The following is a 17,979-nucleotide window of genomic DNA, read 5'->3' as shown; positions in this document are numbered from 1 at the left end:
ATGCATTAGCATTGGGAACAGTAGAAAATACATTTAGTCTATGTTAGACTTTCTTTTTTATCATTAGAAATTCTCTTCCCGGTTCGTCAAATTGCGGCAGTTGATGGTGACATATAGGCAAACAATTCACCCGAATATATTCCGATGTCAGCATATGGGAGGATTCTTGGGAGGACTAAATGTTCTTTAACCGTCCACTCATAGCCGCATAGCCTAATGTGCTGCTGTAAGCTAAACCCTGTAAACCCTAAGTTTGAGGCTGCGCGCTTCCGTTGTAACTATTCGCTCCCTGTTCAAATATCCTCCTAAACTGATGATGCCATACTAAGCTGTTTATTAAAACTTCTGCGGACGCATCGCCAGCAAGATTGAGGTGATTTTCGACCATTCACCTAAGCACCACTAGCAGCAAGCTGAGCACTTAATAAAAGTATATACCGCTCATAATGAAGATAACCGGCAGTGAAAAAATTACGAGGGACTTTAGCGACTAAAGTAGTTAAATGCGAAAGCGTGAGAAGTCTCATTTTTTTCTAGCGTTCCTGCCATCTACAATCCCACACTTGAACGCGCGCCAAGGAACGCCACGCGACAGGAGCGATGGCGTACCATCCAAACGCACACTTGTCGGGGAAAGTGTGAAAGATACTGCGCCTTCCTTCCAGAAGTCTCATCTTGTCTAGCGTTCCTGCCATCTGCAATCCCACACTTGAAGGCACGCCAACGAACCCCACGCGACAGCCGCCGCAAAAGCGGGGCACACTTTGTCCACGACAGCATACAAAAGGATAAGAAATTGGGAGTCCTATAGAACCTGCAGTGGAGAAATGCAAAAGAGCGAGCTTTGCTACTGACGTTGAGCCACTAGACGCGTCTTGATTTCTCCTCTTTTTTCATATTTTATTCTGTGTTTTACATTAATTAATAAACTTTTTAAACTTTTACCTAAATTATTTTATCCTTTTCTTTATGCTTGATTTATATATCTCTTAATGCCCTTCCTTGCCCTTGCACTAGGCCCGAAGAACTATAGACACGCTCGGAAAAGGCTTGGGGGCCTTAGTCCTTGCTAGGTTGTCGGTCGGGGCCCAAAATTCCCTTGCCGCCGTGCTCGGGAGGCGGCTGAGAGTTGCGATGGCTCGGACTGAGGCTGCTGACCAACTGAATCCGGCGATCACCATCTTCGCCGGGTCGCGTCCTCTGACTGCAAGAAATAAAACGTTTCCCAAGCAAGCAAGCATGTAGCGCGGTTTAGAGCACAGGCTTGCGCTCTCGGCTGGGAAACAGAAAGGTGGTGATTCGATTCCTTTCGCAATTCGTATTTCTTTTTCTAAAGTGCCAATTCATGAAGAGAAGCTTTGTTGGCATGCTTTAGTGAAACGTACATGGCGTTATTCACCAGCAGCATTCGATAATGTTGCTTGCAGCTTGATTGATTTTGATAAGGTGGTTTCTCATCCCGTATTCACCTCCAAAAAATTACTGAGACATTGGTTTGAAATATGTACTTTTTTTCCTTTGGTACTGGTAATATTTTCTAATTTATACATTGCACTAAAATAAGCAAGAAAATCCGCTGACACAGTGAGATGAATACATGTTTCGGCAAACAAACTTTTCTCCTCTTTTCCTCGGCACAATATGTGCACGGCTCCGCCTTGCTTTAATTTTCGGGCGAACGTCGGCATGAGCTCCTTCATGAACTATGCGCAAGCTTGAAATCGGCCAACAGAGCTTACGATTGGAAGCATTTCACTTTTTGCCGGCGTATGTACAGTAGTGCAGCTCTGCTACGCATTTCCGGATAGTACGAAGGCAGCACATACATTAAAAAAATTTGGGCACATTTTCATTTATTCTAAGGTTTTATTGCTCCTGTGGCGGCAGCTAAAGCGACGATTACCGTTTTTTGTTATAGTCTTTAAAAATGAATATCTAGAACTAGCAGGCATGAAAAAAAAAAACGAAATATGCATGACAATGAACTGAGCCCGAGCCGCAGACGCCGGGTTGCCGGGTAAGTGCAATTACCTTTCTTTTTTTTCCTTCCTTCAATCCTTCGTCCGTCCATTCTTTCTTTTCTTTGTTTCTCTCTTTCCTTCTTTCGTGCTTTCCTTGTTGTTTTATTTATTATTTCTTTATTCCGATACCTAAAGTGTTCTTGAGGATTTATTTTGAGGGAATGCAAGAGGAAAATACATTTTAGACAGAAGTATTACAATTGGTAAAGTAGGAAAAGTATAAGTAAAGTACCAACAAAAAAAAAATCAAATTTAGCCATTCTAATGTGAAAACAAACTGTTTTTAAAAAACTACATTGTATGTGAAGTGAAATCATTATATGAAATTTTTAGTGTTGTTATTTGTTTACTCCCCGCAGTGTCGAAGGTCCTCAAGGGAGTACAAGAAGAAAAATATCGAAGCTAATTCGGGGGAAGAGGAAGCCGTAGAATGAACTAAATGTATATAATGAGCTCTCCTGGCTGTTTCAGATAGTGACAGGCGCAACATCTAAAGACCCAATGCATAAACATATGCATAAATATTGTAATGACAGTTGCATTGGGAGAGCTGGAGTTATGGAGTTATGCAGAGCTGGGCTCTGCATAACTGCCTTTCCACGAAAACTTCATGCCAAAAGGAACCTTGTCCTGGAACATATATATTTTTGTTTTGAAGCTAAACAAGACGCATAATATTACCGTGTTCTTAGCCTAAAATCGCGAGACTTTTTGCAATTTGGCGTGGTTGACTGATTAGCTTAGTGCGAAGCCGTGTGTCTGTCCTAAAGGTGTACATAATAAATCAGTGTATATTTTTTAGACGGTGTGGAACTGTAGCGGAAGTAGCGCTCCACAAGTTCACCGACTGTGACCTTTACAGAAAGTATCCTTTAAGGACAGCAGAAAGCTTCGTGACACTTCTACTGCTCTACTCTCTGTACACTTTTCTTCACATCGTCTTCGCGCTATATTGCTGTCATTGCATTTCTCTTGCCTTTTACAGCCATAAAAAAGATAGACACAACACGTGCACTGCTTCGGAGCAAGAAGTAATATTATCATTGTTTTTTTTTTATAACGTTGTTTTTTGCCTCAGGGCATAATGGGATATCTAAAAACTAAAGGGGGTATTAAATGAAAGAAAAAAGGTTAGCTGTTCGAATAAAGTTCAAGGGAGAGCGATGATAAGGCCCTTGAGTCCATGCAATGTATGAAGATGGGTTATTCGGCAGAAGGCCAGCTAAATCTACCTTGGAACATTGTGTCCCATGTATAGTGGGCTATTTAAATAATGCCGACCAAAAATGCCAGAAAATAGACTGAAGCTTCTCATTCCGGAAAACTTTAAGAATCAATCAAATAAATAAAGATTAAAGTTAACAAGGATGCATGTAGGAAGTAAAAGACCGAGGTATGCTGTTTGGAGAAATTTACGGAATATAGATACCTTTGTCCATCACCAAGGTTTACTTTGACATGGTTACGTATTCCTAGGCAGAAGTTATATCGCCATCCATTCGAAGCTGCGAGTGCTTAAAGCCTTGCGGTCAAATCGAGCTCATATGACTAGATGCGCTCTTAAAGGTTAGATTTTGTTATGCATCAGAAAATGGAGTTTAGCTGGTCTATATATTTGCTTCAACATGAGTGAAGAGCGAAATGATAACTAATATTTTGAGGCTCGTTTACCCTCGCAGTCGGAAATATTACTGCACACTTCATTTTGTCCCAACAAAATTTCTGTGAGGCTTTTGAGAGTTCACTGGTTGAGGAAGCAAGAATTTTGTTAACGACCTCAAAATCTGTTTTTTTTTTAGACCAGAAACGTAACAGAGACACTACGATTTACAAAAAAGTGCTATAGAAAAAGTTCGTAGTACAAGCGGAAAGTACTACAGATTAGAAAAAATTTTGACGTTTGCGAAACATAATAATAGGAGAATACACGTAAATGTTTTATGATTCTGTAGTTATTTTGTCTGGGAACTGCATTCTCTAAATTAGTTATCTACCCGCTAAACCACTTATTAACTTAGTAAAAACGTATTCAGAGTAACAAAGAACCCTCATTTTTTTCTCACATCGTCGTTATTTTTTTCATACCAACCTACGTTCTTTTTATTTTTATTATATATACACTGTAAATTCTAGCGACGGAAATCTTGGAACTTGACTAGCGGACAAATATTTGGATTTCAAATTGTGGTTGAACAATAGAACGTGCAAAAAGACCTTTTTACTTAAAACGAATGCTCACCTAACATCTCAGATCTTCTGCAAGTAATGGCTGTAGATAATTATTAGCACACATGCATTTCCACAAAAGCTACTCTCTGTTGTCCTAAAGAAGAAATTATCTTCACTAGGCAGGTCTAACGCTGCCTATTCAACACTTAAGCATACGCACGAATTTTAGTACTACAATATATTTCATACAAGAAACGCGCACGTCATCCGCTTCTGTCAATACTTCAGTTTAACTGCACAGTTAGTGTAATTTCCGTCGGTCTTAAAAACATGCCAAAATAGGCGCTATCGATGAAGGCTAAAAAGAATTCTAATTTCCAGAACAAAGCACACGCTTTTTTTTTTTACATGTGGCTCACTGTGAACGCCAGTTTCCCAAATTGAAAAGTGCGGAGGAAACAGATTTTGCGTTTGCTTTCAGCCTCCTTCTTTACTTGCTTCACCAGCATGCCACAATAGTTCAATATCCCTTCCTTCAAGGCGTCATTACCGCTGAGCTAGTTCATCTTCTCTTAAGTGCCTCTTCCGGAACTTTTTATCTTGTCTTCCACGTTGGGCAGTCAGGCCGTCACCGCTTTGACCCCTAATGTGCGTCCTAGATGACGTCGTTCCTGCTTTTTTTTTTGTTATTGGCTGCAGATTGACACGGCGATTGAGCAAAAGACAGATGGGGCCACAGTCTCCTCCGCTGACATAATTTCTGGGTGAAATGGGCTAGGGAGATACATAAAAAGCACAGTCTTTAATGAGAGATGTCTATTTTTCGTTGGAAGATAGAAAGTGGCATTAAATGACTTCTTAGAGGAATAAAGCTGATAAGAAGAAAATCAATTATGGGAAGATTTATCTCGTCAACAATGATAGGAAAAAAGCGAACACGCTCAACGCCATCGAAAAGATTTCGAGTGGGTTTTCTTCATTTAACCCTCCCTTGCACAGTGTCAGGCGCTGCTATTGAAGCAGCAAACAGACTGATGACTTCTTTGCAATCCATGTCTCGGACAAGTTTATCATCAACCCTCCCCAGTATTTACCTCGCCCTTCGTACTGTAATATTTACTCAACGAGAGACTCCTTCATTATTATAACACTGGGTTTGATGCTTTCGCGACAACGGAATATTGCAACAGTTCTTTGCGCGTAAGAAGTTTATAAAAACACGGGTGTTATCCGGGTTTTGCAACACAGTTAAAATGTTAATGAGGCGTATCAAACTGATCGTGATGGAAAGAAAACGTTTTGGCCATTTCTCTTTAAAACAGTTGTGTAAGCACACTGCCTCTCGAGCGGGCCACATGAAAACAATGCCGCTCCAATACATGAATACAAGAAGAAGTAATGGCATTTCCTTATATCTCCAGAAACCTTACGGGCCAGTCCTTAGCTGTTTCGAGTCAAGTCACCTTAGTTAATGTTTGATTATGTCAAGGTATGTAGCAAGTATTGTTTCTTTTTGAAATATTACTGGCGAGATAAATTTAAAAACAAACAACAGAAAAGATACAAGGAGAAGAACAAGTTTAAAGGCTCCTTTGTCATTCTTGCAAAAATTGAATACACTAATTATTAGCCGAACGTTTAATTTTCTCTCTTCACAATGGTTTGTCTTCCATTCGGGCTTATGTTTGAACCTTCAGATTGTCATATAGACACTATCTGCAACCTAATTTTTGCAGGAGGCATTTAACAGGTTTACTAAGTTCGATTCTAAGAGATAGAGGGAGCCGGTAGGCGTTTTGCTTTGACAGATCGTTGTCTAATAAAGATTGGAATGCGTTACTGGACGGATTGCGCAACGATGCGATTTATCGCAGTTATTTGAGAAGTCACAGAAATATAAAACCGAATTTTCGCCCCACGCAGTTGCAATAATTGCTGCAATAGGGCAATAGGTACCAAACTGCAATTATGGAGAATAATTCTGAGAAACGGATTTGGTCGCAATGGCGCAAAAATAGGGCACAATTCTGTAAAGCTTGACACTGACGTCGCAATTCTCCCCACGTTATAAGTACAATCTTCTGCTGCAAAACTTCCTGAAAAAAAAAAACGCAAATCTGGTTCATTCAAAACATGGCGGACAATTTGCACCGTTCGGAAAATACTAGTAAAGTGCACAAGCTCTTCGGTTTTCTCATCGGTTTCAGTTTTAGCTTGCAAAATAAACCACAAAGATGCGAGCTGATGAGGACGATGGTGTACAAATCACAGCCAGAGTGATTGACAGTTTAGCAAGGGGAATATACGCAAGAGGCGAAGATGTAATTCTTTAATTAGGTGGACAGAGAGGCTCCTCTCTTGGCAAAGCATGGTGTATAACAAACACTTTCCTAGAAAGTGTTTTATTTAACTTTATTAGGGCGAGTCAAGCGGGCTTCAGAGAGCCAGCTCACACGAGATGCTCTTAGTGCTTGTACAATAAATCTGCTTGTAGGGAACCAATGTCCATCACGAATTTGTCAGTTTCGATAGTCTTTGTGAATAACAGAGAAAGTAACACGAAATGTAGCGAAAAATACAGTGCACGATTAAGAACCCTTCCTAGGAATGCGCGCCAGTGCAGCAGTAGTCGAATTAATTGGTGGGTGCTTGTCATGGTTACCACTCGGCGTATGACTGCCACTGGAGCAGGAAGGTTAAATTACGGAGTAGGAATATGAACCATGTGGTAGCAACAGTCGAAGTAGGGTGGTACGGCGAAAGCAACGAAATCGCTGGCCGTAGGATGACGAGGTGGGAGAAAAAGGCTACGGCAAGAGTGCAGAAATGAGTAAGCGGTGAGGCGTACCCAGGTAAGGGAGGGGGGGAGGGGAGGGGTTCGAGGTTCGAAAACTCCCTGAAATTTTCAGATCGGTGCATCAGCGCCTCCACCAGTCTGCTTTGTTTTTTAGCGTTGGCGTATAAATCTCCCGAGACCTATTTCTGGCTATGCCACCGACAAACGGAGTGTGTTTACCACGGTAGCCGTCTTGCGCGGGAAACAGGCGGTGGCGATAGTGTAAGAATGCGCAACGGGAGTGTTATTGCCATGTAACAAAAACAAAAAAGAATCTACAAAACGTTCTAATAAGTGCTTCAGCCAAGGGCATCAACGAATTTTCATGACGCCGCAGTTAACCTCCTGCTTGTTGTGAGCCCTTTTTTTCTAGCATTACTGCGCTGTGGCGCTGATGGTTTCAAGGAGACTATGCACAAGGCATAATGATTGGTCGATGCCGCTTGCTGAAGGGCTTCCTTTTACCAGCCTTCGCTGCTCTTTTATTGAGGTTTTTTTTTTCGACCATAAAAGACAAGGAGGGTGTTTTCTGTGCACTTTAATCAACGTTACAGTGGTTAAACACGGAAGGATGAGAAAACGACACAATGAAACAAAATTTGAAGTCTTTGTAAGAACTAAGAGCAGTTGAACATTGAGTATTTGCTAAGTCGTTACTTAAGAAAGCTATCAGCACCAGGCGACTGCGCCTCTTTAAGCAAGTTTTAAAAGGACGCAGATATTACAGCTTTAACTATTTCCTTTGTGGACACAGGAAGCTACAAAGAGGGCCGCGCAATCCACCGGCAACCATAACTATCCAACTACCGCACAGTAGCTTAAAAACCCAATATAACTAACTAAATATATATTTCCTTTGTGCATTAAGAATATAGTGCAGGGTGACACCTCTAACTTTAGTATCGGCCGTGAATTCACAAAAAGCTTTAGCGTGCATGTCTAAATAGCGTTTTAATAGTGTAGCGTTTTCAATCAGCGTTTCTTGTGCTGTGTTCTCCGGAGAGGCAGTATGAAAGAAAATCGTCGCGTTATAATGTTTTTATTGATTCGTGCTAAATTTCAAGCAGATCTTACACACATCATATGCCTGATGCTTTAAAAGAAACAAATCTATAATTATCTCAACTCAATCAGAAGTTAGGAAACGCAATGATTATTTGCTTGGCGCTAAAACCTAATTTTGAGCATAACCTGAAACACTGCCACATTCCATTTATTATTCGACAAAAAAAAAAAGAATAGGATAAAGCAGGCTTTAGTGTACGTGTTGCCAAAGGACCGCAGTTTTTCATTCATATGTAAAAAAAAAAAATCATGCTTTCCTCTTACTTTCAGATTGCAATTACGTGAATGTCATTGCTTCTACAGGAATATTTTTATACGTATGTTGGTTGGGGTCACTACGTCACGGAAAAAAGGCAAAAAGAATACACGTCTTCTAAAGGGTTCCAAAAATTTTCTCAAATATGTGTATTTGCAAAAGGCTTGATTTGCTGCGATATAGGGAATATATATTATACTATATACCAATGAAATACTGCGGGTGCATTAATCTATGGGCCAATCACACCTAGAACTCTAATGTTGTCTGCTTGCCTCACTTTTAAGACTCCATTTACCGCACAGTAGGAAAGATCAGCTTTGTATTAATGCGAATAAAATGGAGGCTGCGCAGCAGATTGCGCTGCAAGGTAAGCTAGGAAATATGCGTAGACTCGAGCTCACGCTACTCGAATTCGCCTCGAATTTCAAACCTGTGCTTGAACAAACGGGTTTTTCTTGAACAGTCTATACTCTCTTTGGTGAAAATGGGTATTGATGTGGGGTTTGAAATTTGCCCTAAATGCACACAATTCAACACGGAAACATAGAGGCTGAAGACCTTTTGCCAGGTTGAGGTTGTGCGAAAATGCTTTCTTAAAAACCTTTAATCTAACAGTCTCTCGTTTGATATGTTATATAAGAGTAATATTTAACAAACGAGCTGGGAATCATCATTGTCCTTTTTGTCGGCTCGATTTGCATGTTTCGCTGATTTTACCTTTACAAAGGCTCATAACTAACTATTTTAATTACCGATTTTATTTTGTTGCAGACATCTTCCTCAGCCGACCAGCGCATGCCCATAAATAAAAAATAAAGCAGTAAATACATGAAAGGTAATGAATACTATAGCGTTCATTAAATAATATGTTGAAGTTTGTTCGCATTTTTAACAAATTGGAAGATGGGCACTTCTCTCGGCTATTCATAATAACACTGCATATGTACATCATGGGTATCGTATATCAGCCACACAAGCGCCGTGGAATGGATTATGGGACCAATACGTCGAGCTACTGTAAAGGCTCTCCTAGACGAACAGCATAACGAAAGAATAAGAGAAACTAGCCGTCCTGAGTTGTGGCAATGAAGCGCTTGGGCTCATGGTAACTGTTATCAATCCACGTACAACACACACTTCCAGAACCCACACTTCCAGCATTCAGCCAACCTATGTCAATATGAAGCGGTGGTTCGCAAGCATCTGTATCAAAGGAATTCTAGCTGCTTGCAAGGCAAGTAAAGATGTTCGTAACAACGTTACCATACATGCGTTTGGTGAGTGTGTAGTGGCTTCTCTTACCCCTGTTTATAATGGATGCGGAACTATGCTTGGAGTTTCAACATGGCAGTCCTCGAATGGGCACAATGTCTTGTATTTTGGAGAAGGCTTATAGTTAAATCCCATAGTGAAAACCCTTCAGTGAAAACCCATGGAGGGGCATGAATACACTCCAATTCAAAGCGCAAGAATTTTCATATATTTCAGCCCAGATAGATGAGAGTGGAAGCTGGCTGTCAGTGCTGTGATTCTGAGTGTCGGCGAATGACCTTGAAGGAACATCGTTTTCTCATACTTGGGGACATTTTCTTCGCGATACTGCATCTTGTACTGTTCTCCTATGTCGTCTTATTGGGGATAGGATGACTTTCAAGGGATTGCATAGTCAAATTAGGACTTAGCTTTTTTTTTTTTTTTTGTCAGACAAGTAGCAAGTCCTCGTGCGGGGTTTTTACACTGAAAAAGTACCGAGGAAATTTTGATCGTTCGGGTTCTAACCCGGGTACTCGGGTTCAGTAGCGAATCGTGGTAATCATTGCGCTAAACTAGAGGGTACTGTAGCTCGTTATCACTACCTAGTCGGAAAAAAACTACAGAAAATGTTCTCTTTGCGACAGAATTTCTGTGCTGTTTCTGACAGGAAAAGTGTTGTGACAACCGCGCTTTCTGTAGTAACATCACAATTTCCAGTACTTACAACAAAAATTACTACAGATCTACTAAAGGCATCAAAAAACTACCAGAGCCAAAAATAGAGAACTACCAAAATATCTGACATTTATGACCAAACTACACAATTGTTTTTTTTTTTTCGTATTTTGACAAGATTCTGAAGTTTTTTGGACTGGGCGGGTCAAGAAGGGGTAAACATCCGAAATTGTTTTTTCGTTGATTTGCTCTCATAGGCACTCCATGCGTTATAAGTTATGAAACTTTCAGCACGACATACATATGGTAAAATGAGTGAATCGTAGTTTTTGAAAACTACAAGAAATACGTATTGCACTCTTTTAACGCTTAGAGTGAGCATTGAGACATTCACTTTACTATTGGCATAATGCAATGGCATAAGCTTGCTGTTACATTGACAGTGTAAGGACTGTGTCTTGTATTGGGCACACGTAATTTCCTGGGAAAAGCAGCTCCTCTCCTCAGTTACACCAGGACAAAAGAAAAAGAACACAACGCAAGAGTTTTACATCAGAACACCTAGCCTCAGAATGAACGCCTATTGAATACCTGCTGTGGCGCGACAGTAAAGTCATTGGCTACTCTGGCAAGCAACTGCTGGGGCCAAGACATGTCGGCAAACAATCCCTAAAACTGGCCCTGTTCGCCAGAGTAAAGTAGAGTTCCAAAGCTACGTGCAGAATTGAAAATGTAAATAGGTCATGGCTGAAATCGAGAAACTAGGAAACAGCTCAAATAATTAAAACCGTTTTAGTTAATACTAGCCTCTGCGCGGATTCTGAGGGGATGTCGATAGTGTTTTTATCTAGGTGTAAAATTGAGTAAAGATTTTTCACTGCAGCCAAATAGACGCTACTGTAGGCAAACGTTCGATCTATATTCAGTGAGCTTCATACTCTATAAGCTATCATCGCGGATTTGAACATGTTGGGTAGTTTCTGTGCGGTATAATCCTAATAAAGGGGATTACATTGATATAGGCAATATTTTTTGAAATAATTCTGCATGCTTGGCTCACAACAAGATTGCGTGCCCTTCAAAACAGAGCGAATCCGCTACTGACGTGACCAGAATGTGGGTTTTTATATAAGCAGCGAGAGATTTCTGCCACGTGTGGCGCTTCTCTATAGTAGCCAGCACTGCTCAAACAGAGAGGCGACGGAGGATAAAGTTAATTATACAATAATTATACAGACCATAATATTCGGCAATTCGCACTAACGGAAATGTTTCGTTTTTTTTTTTTCGCAGTTCTGCCAAGCGACTAGTGGAGGCAGCACTTTTCACACCGCTCAAAACCTTCGTGTAAGAACCTAAGAAACTCACAGTACGATGCTTATATGTTGCTTAGAAGTAAGTGTATGCTTTCAAGACGGCTTCAAGTCTCCTCTAATGCTTGGTTCGAAGTACTGCGATTGGACATCAGTGTTGCACTTCAAATAAGCGTTGAAGCTACTTTTCCGAGAATGTGTCCACAAATGTAACAGCGTGTGCATATTTATGTAAAAATACATTTAATGAAGTGTGATTCATAACGAGAAAGCAGGAACACAGAATACCTGTAAGTAAAAATGAAGGAACAAGGTCTAACGGTGAAACCTCAGTGCACGAGAAGATAATTCGACAAGACCTTTAGTCTAAACATTTATTAGCGCACCGAGCCTTCACCCCAGCCATTGTCCATTTTGCTTTTTAATCTTTAAATAACTCTTTAGGCCCATGGTTCGTTACTGATGTTTTTGATAGCGGAGCTAGCTTGTTGATCACAAAAAGTCTTTATTTCGAAGGGCAACCTATCTTCACATTCCAAGGTAATGAACTCGTATGGTATATGATTACATAAGAAAACTAACTACGCCGTGCAACAGAGTGATTGACTTCTAAATCTGAATATAATATGGCTGATCCAGATGTCGTGGTTTGATAATATTCAGTTCAAGAATAGCGGTCTTAATATGAATGCAGTGTACGCAGCACGAGATGTCAATGGGCTATTTATAATATTCAATGCAGATACTGATTTTGGCGCTTCATTTAGGACCATTGCACCAGCCATGAGTTTTCATGACAATAACGGAGCAAAACTAAGCCTATTTATAAGGGATTTAGGTATGTCTCCGCTGGTAGGTTACATTATTATAGACAAATGTAGATGGATTTGTAGTTTGCGGCCAGTATTGAAACATGAGATATTTATTTGGGTATTCGATTTTATTGAATTCTTATTTTTGAACGCAACGCTGGGGAGTCGAATAGGTGTATGAATGGATGGTATCTCTCAAACAAAGAGACTTGTCGGTTTGACCTCCAGCCTCTGCAGTTATGGAGAGCAAAGAATATGAAACTTAGTTTCCGGTAAGTGAATCCGAGGTGCAGCCTATTGACGTTTTGCCTTCGGAAGTCTAAGCATCCTAATGCTGAGAAGGTTTTACAGCTGAGGCATCATTAAGCGGGTTCCAATCTACCGGAACGGCTGCTTCCGCCTGGGGGATGATAGCCCCCCCCCCCCCCTCTTGATAGATGAAGTGACAACGATCCTTAGCAGATAGGGCTTAATCCTTCAGCGCGCGAGGCATTAAACATTGATTAAGGTATATCAAGGTGACATTAGGCAAATCGAACTCGGAGAATATGGATTTTACAGCCAGTATAGGACAGATACAAAATTAAAGAAAACTGTTTCTGTGAAAACAATACTGCAAAGTACCTTCAGTGTGACTGGCACAATTATTTTTGTCGTTGCAGTCAGAGTAATGCTGCTGACATGAGGAACCGTATTTGTTCAATGGGAAAACAAAAAAGGGACACCAAGCATTTCGTAGACAAAAACTTCGCTTCTCCCGCAAGTGCATATGTTTTGCTCTACCCACAATAAACGCGCACAATCGACTAAAGAACGTGTAAAGTGATGTGAGATTTTCTTTCAATACCCATATTGAGCACAGTTGAAACAAAGGAGTTGGCGACTTCAGCTCTATCTCTATAATGATGACCGTCATGAACCGTGCACTTTCACCTTCCACGAGACAGGTAAGTAAAGTTTTGTATGAATGCCTCCCGCATTCTTCCTTAGTCACAATATACAAAACAAATGAACGTTTAAAAGATGAAGAGAGGAAGGAGAGTCCTCCACGCTGAGTCATTGTTGCAGAATGTTTCTTTGCTAAAGTAAATGTTTGAAAAATAGCATGGAGAGTCACCGCGGTGTGGTTTATGCATAAATTGCTTTCTGAGCAACAAAATGTCTGACCGGTAAAGACATTTTTTTTTTGTTTATTTCTCCTTCGGGCAACATACAGGTATTGCCCACGAGGCAAGACAAAAGGAGGTGCTAAACCTCCTGACTGGGTCTTGTCCTCGCCTGGGTACAGCAGCAGGAGCGGTATTGCATTGTACAACAACAAAAGGCTGTCTTTGCCATCGCTTACAAAACAGACGCATCATAAACAGTTCTTGTAAATATATACAGATAATAAAATAATAATACACACTAAATCATATACAAAAATGGTACAGTAATGCAATACATTAGGGTTGTTCGAACCGATACAGCTTTCCTACGACGCAACAACCCCACAGACCATCCACCACAGAACACCGCACAATCTGCACGACACACCACCCCATCCGCACGGCATATCATACGAATTGTATGGCATATCATACAGACCGCACGATATGCCACACAGACCGCACGACATCCTACTATGAACAATCTATGAGGCCACCGCACCACAGGACCCCCCCCCCCCCCCCCCCCCCAGCAGGGTTACATAAAACGGAACCAGAAGTAAGCATTTTGTTAGGACACAACGTTAGACAAAAAGAAAGACGAACAGATGCGTTTAAAACCCCTGTGCGTGGAACTATTTTTAGCTGCATCTATTACAAACGGATGAGAATTACACATCAACATGATCTGATGCTCAATTGATTGTGTTCCGTAGTTAGTACGAGGTCTATTTACCACAACAGAAGTTTGACGCAAGCTGTAACCAGTAGATCTGTTTAGGTACGTGTTAAAAAAATCAATGTAATTTGTTTTTATTTCGTTATAAATAAACACACATATTTTGAGTTCATACATGATTTTCACAGGGATCATTCGAGACTGTGTGTTTGCCGAGCAACTATTTGTGTTGTTTCCTGCAGGTAAAAGTAACCGAGCTGCACGCGACTGGAGGGCTGATATTTTTTCTAAGTCAGTTTTGTTACAAGTACCCCAGATAAGAAGACAATAACTGATGCGAGAATGGATAAGAGAGAAATACAGCTGTCTTTTCAGCGAGCAAGGTATAAGATCTCGAAGCCGGGAAAGCATACCAATAGCTCTCGCTATCTTGACACGGGTGTGGTCTATGTGGTCGCTCCAGCCTAGGTTGTGATGGAATTTAACTCCTAGAAAGGAATGGGAGCTGACACGTTCAAGGTAGCAAGAGCCGTAGCGAAGCTTAAAATCGTAATCTATTGGTTTGTTTTTTGCACAGAAAAGCATAAATTTAGTTTTTTTCTCGTTGAGTTCAAGACTATTTAAGTTTAGCCATACACTAAGATTTAATAGCCACGTGTTAGCAGTGTTTTCAAGTTCATTAAGATTTGTTCCAGAGAAGAATACATTCGTATCGTCTGCATATAATACTATGTCATCAGTTTGAGGAATGTTAACTATATCGTTTATATAGATCAAGAAGAGCAAAGGGCCTAATATAGATCCTTGCGGTACACCATATTTTACAGTCCTTGGGTTTGATTTGTAGCCATGTAGGCATATGAACTGAAAACGCGACTCAAGGTAACTGCGCATGAGTTGAAGTGCTATGCCCCTAATTCCACATATTTCCAGTTTTCTTAGCAAAATATGATGTTTGATGGAATCGAAGGCTTTGCGAAAATCTAGAAATATTCCAACGGTGTACAGCTTATCCTCAATATTTTTAATTATTTTATTTTTTATTTGTACGAGAGCCATTTCAGTTGATCTTCCTTTCTGGAACCCGTACTGCTTTGTTGATATGATGTTTTTTGCAACAAAAAAGTTGTTGAGGCGTTTGTGTATGACACGTTCAATCACTTTCGAAAAAAGAGGCAAAACTGATATCGGCCTATAGTTGTTCAGGTCACTGTATTTTCCTCCCTTGTGAATGACGACGACACGAGCTATCTTCATTTTCTCAGGAAAGATTCCCGAAGCGAGTATGCGGTTGCAGATGTAAGCGAGTGGTTTTGAGATTAAGTGGGCAGTTTCTTTTATAGGTGCGGCTTTAATGTCGTCGTGGCCAGCTGCCGATCGGTTATCGAACGAGTTTATTATAAGGTTTATCTCATCCTCAGAAGTGGGCGTTAAAAATGCACTTTCAAGCAGCGCCTGTCCTATATATCTCTCCAGACTGCTGTGAGGCAATGAAAGAGATGAAAAGTTTCCAGCACCTGCGTTAGCTAGATGATCATTGATAAGGTTAACTAAGTTTTGCTCCGAATAAGTGGCTCCATTTATAACTAATTCAAATGGTATACCAGAAACATGCGTGGCGTTTAGTTCATTGAATTGTTTCCATGTTTTTCGGGGGTTATCTGCGCACTTTTCGAACTTATGTTGATAGAATCTACACTTGGCTTTCTTTAAGTCAGAGCTAAGTTTGTTTCTGAACCGCTTGAATTCTTGCAGCTTTGCAATATCACGCGTCCGCAGAAACTGTTCGAACAGCTTATCCTTGTGTTTTATGCGCTTAAAAAGGTCATTCGTAATGCATTCTTTCCTTGCTTTCTTGTGCCGAACAATTGTTGTGAGGGGGAATGCAGCATCGTAACAAATTTGTAATTCGGACATAAAAATATCGTAGGATACAGATGGATTGGGTTCCTTATATACGTTCGCCCAGTTCAAGTTATCAACAAGTGAATGAAAGGTCTTTTTTCCGCCGTCATTGATGATACGGATAGTATTATTTGTGCATTGTGTACGTGTGGCGATCGGTAATGCTACAAAAATTGGTAGATGATCGCTCAGTCCTGAACAAAGTACACCGGAGCAACTAGCAGATTTAGAAAAATCTGTGAAACATAAGTCGATCAGAGTACTTGTATTCGATGTGACTCTCGTAGGCTGTTCAATGACGTTCTCACAACCATTTTGAAGCATAATTTCAAGAAGTTGAACTTTAGCAGGGTTATTAGAGTTAAGATCGATATTAAAGTCCCCTATGATCACTACATGCCTCTTCCAGGAATTGACAAAATCCATGAGTGATTCAATGTAGTTTAAAAAAATTGACAGCGTGCCCTGGGGCGGTCGGTAGACGCATACGATGGCAATGTTTTTGCACATGATGGCAACAGTTTCAAGGTCGTCACACATGCAGGTAAAGTCGTCTATGGTATCATAGTGAAAACAGTCGCGGATAAATAGGGACACACTTCCACCCCGTTTTTGCACACGATAAACAGAAACGTGACTGTACCCGGAAAAATTCGTAACATCAGTGACACTTGAGAACCATGTTTCTGAAAAAGCCAAGAAATCAAAGGAACACTGTAGTTGTGAGAGGTATGTACTAACGTCATCTTGTTTGTTCCTCAGACTCTGTGTATTTAAATGAAAAAAAGAAAGCCCCTTTTCACGAAAACACTTGTTACTTTTCACCAGATCATTGAACGAAGTAGTCGTGTGGTACGCCATCTTGATTTCTTGAAATCGAAATAGCCGTCGTCACTAACCTAAAGAATTTTGCTCAGGTCATTTTCGGTTGCAATCCTGATAGCACTTGCTTTTGCTTGTTTTCTTACAAACACTTTACCCTCAGAAGTCCACACGAATTTGTAGTCATATTCCTTTGCCCTTATCTTCGCCAGCCACAGCAATCGCCTGTTCATTGCTGTCAAGTTTTCATAGAAGCTGATGTTGGTCAACTTTTCTTGCGCGCACTTGCGTGCTTCAAACCATTTGCGCCTGAGGGCTCGGTTGGAAAACCTTACAATCACCACAGGCCTTCTGTCCTTTTTGGGGGGCAAACGATGCACATGTTCAACGTTGCTATCGGATAAATCAGGGAGCTCCAATTTTCGGGCAATCTTGTTAATTTCAGCCATGAGGTCTTCATTTTCACTCAGCTCAAGCCCATGGATTTCAATGTTCTGGTGGCGGCTATACTGTTCGAGTTCATTTAATTCTTGTTTTAGTGTTTGGACAGTACTTTCACCGCTTCCACTCTCAACAGCCTCCACTCGACGCCGCAAGTCGCCTATTTCTTTGTCCTGTCGTTGTAGGTTCACTTTTATGTCATCATAAGTGTCAGACAGAAGCTGTACTGACCTCTCGATGTTCAACACAGTTTCCTGCATGTTCATTAGCTTGTCTAATTTGGTCTCCAGTACGAGCATGCCAGACAATTTTCTGTTTATTTCCGCTAGTTCTGCTTGAAAATTTTCCAAGACATTATCTGAATCGGTCTGTCCAGCTGCTTGCTTGCAAGCTGGGCATTTCAGCGCTTTCCTAGTGGTTTCTTTCATCATCCTAAACGATCGTTCGGTCACGCCGCTGCATTTTCCAATGTGGAAATTACAAGTGCAGTCGACGCACGTCATGAACGTGTCACCATCGGCAAAATTTGCCTTGCAAGAGGAGCATGCGTCCTTCATGGTAAACAAGAGCAGAAACCAGC

The 17,979-nt window shown here is 40.8% G+C and overlaps 1 protein-coding gene across 1 annotated transcript; it reads right to left on the bottom strand.

Annotated features, from left to right (window-relative positions):
• Window positions 1–1,059: 1,059 nt before the first annotated feature.
• LOC146199787 (uncharacterized) lies at window positions 1,060–17,698 on the bottom strand. Its single transcript, XM_084592198.1, has 2 exons — window positions 17,109–17,698; window positions 1,060–1,204 (listed from the first exon to the last, which is right to left on the bottom strand). Exons 1-2 carry the CDS (start codon window positions 17,696–17,698, stop codon window positions 1,060–1,062), a joined length of 735 nt encoding a protein of 244 aa, XP_084448324.1.
• Window positions 17,699–17,979: the final 281 nt, after the last annotated feature.

This window comes from Amblyomma maculatum, chromosome 2 (assembly GCF_055883805.1).
Source record: "Amblyomma maculatum isolate TAMU_Amacu chromosome 2, ASM5588380v1, whole genome shotgun sequence".
Classification (NCBI taxonomy): domain Eukaryota; kingdom Metazoa; phylum Arthropoda; class Arachnida; order Ixodida; family Ixodidae; genus Amblyomma; species Amblyomma maculatum.
This window is presented reverse-complemented; position numbering and strand designations above follow the sequence as displayed.

What these genes read in the sequence shown, in the direction of transcription:
- LOC146199787 (XM_084592198.1), bottom strand. Translation starts at nt 17,698, where the DNA reads ATGCTCGTACTGGAGACCAAATTAGACAAGCTAATGAACATGCAGGAA. An exon ending in TGGACTTCTGAGGGTAAAGT is followed by an intron (nt 1,205 to 17,108) that starts GTTTGTAAGAAA and finishes TATTTCTTGCAG; the next exon opens with TCAGAGGACGCGACCCGGCG.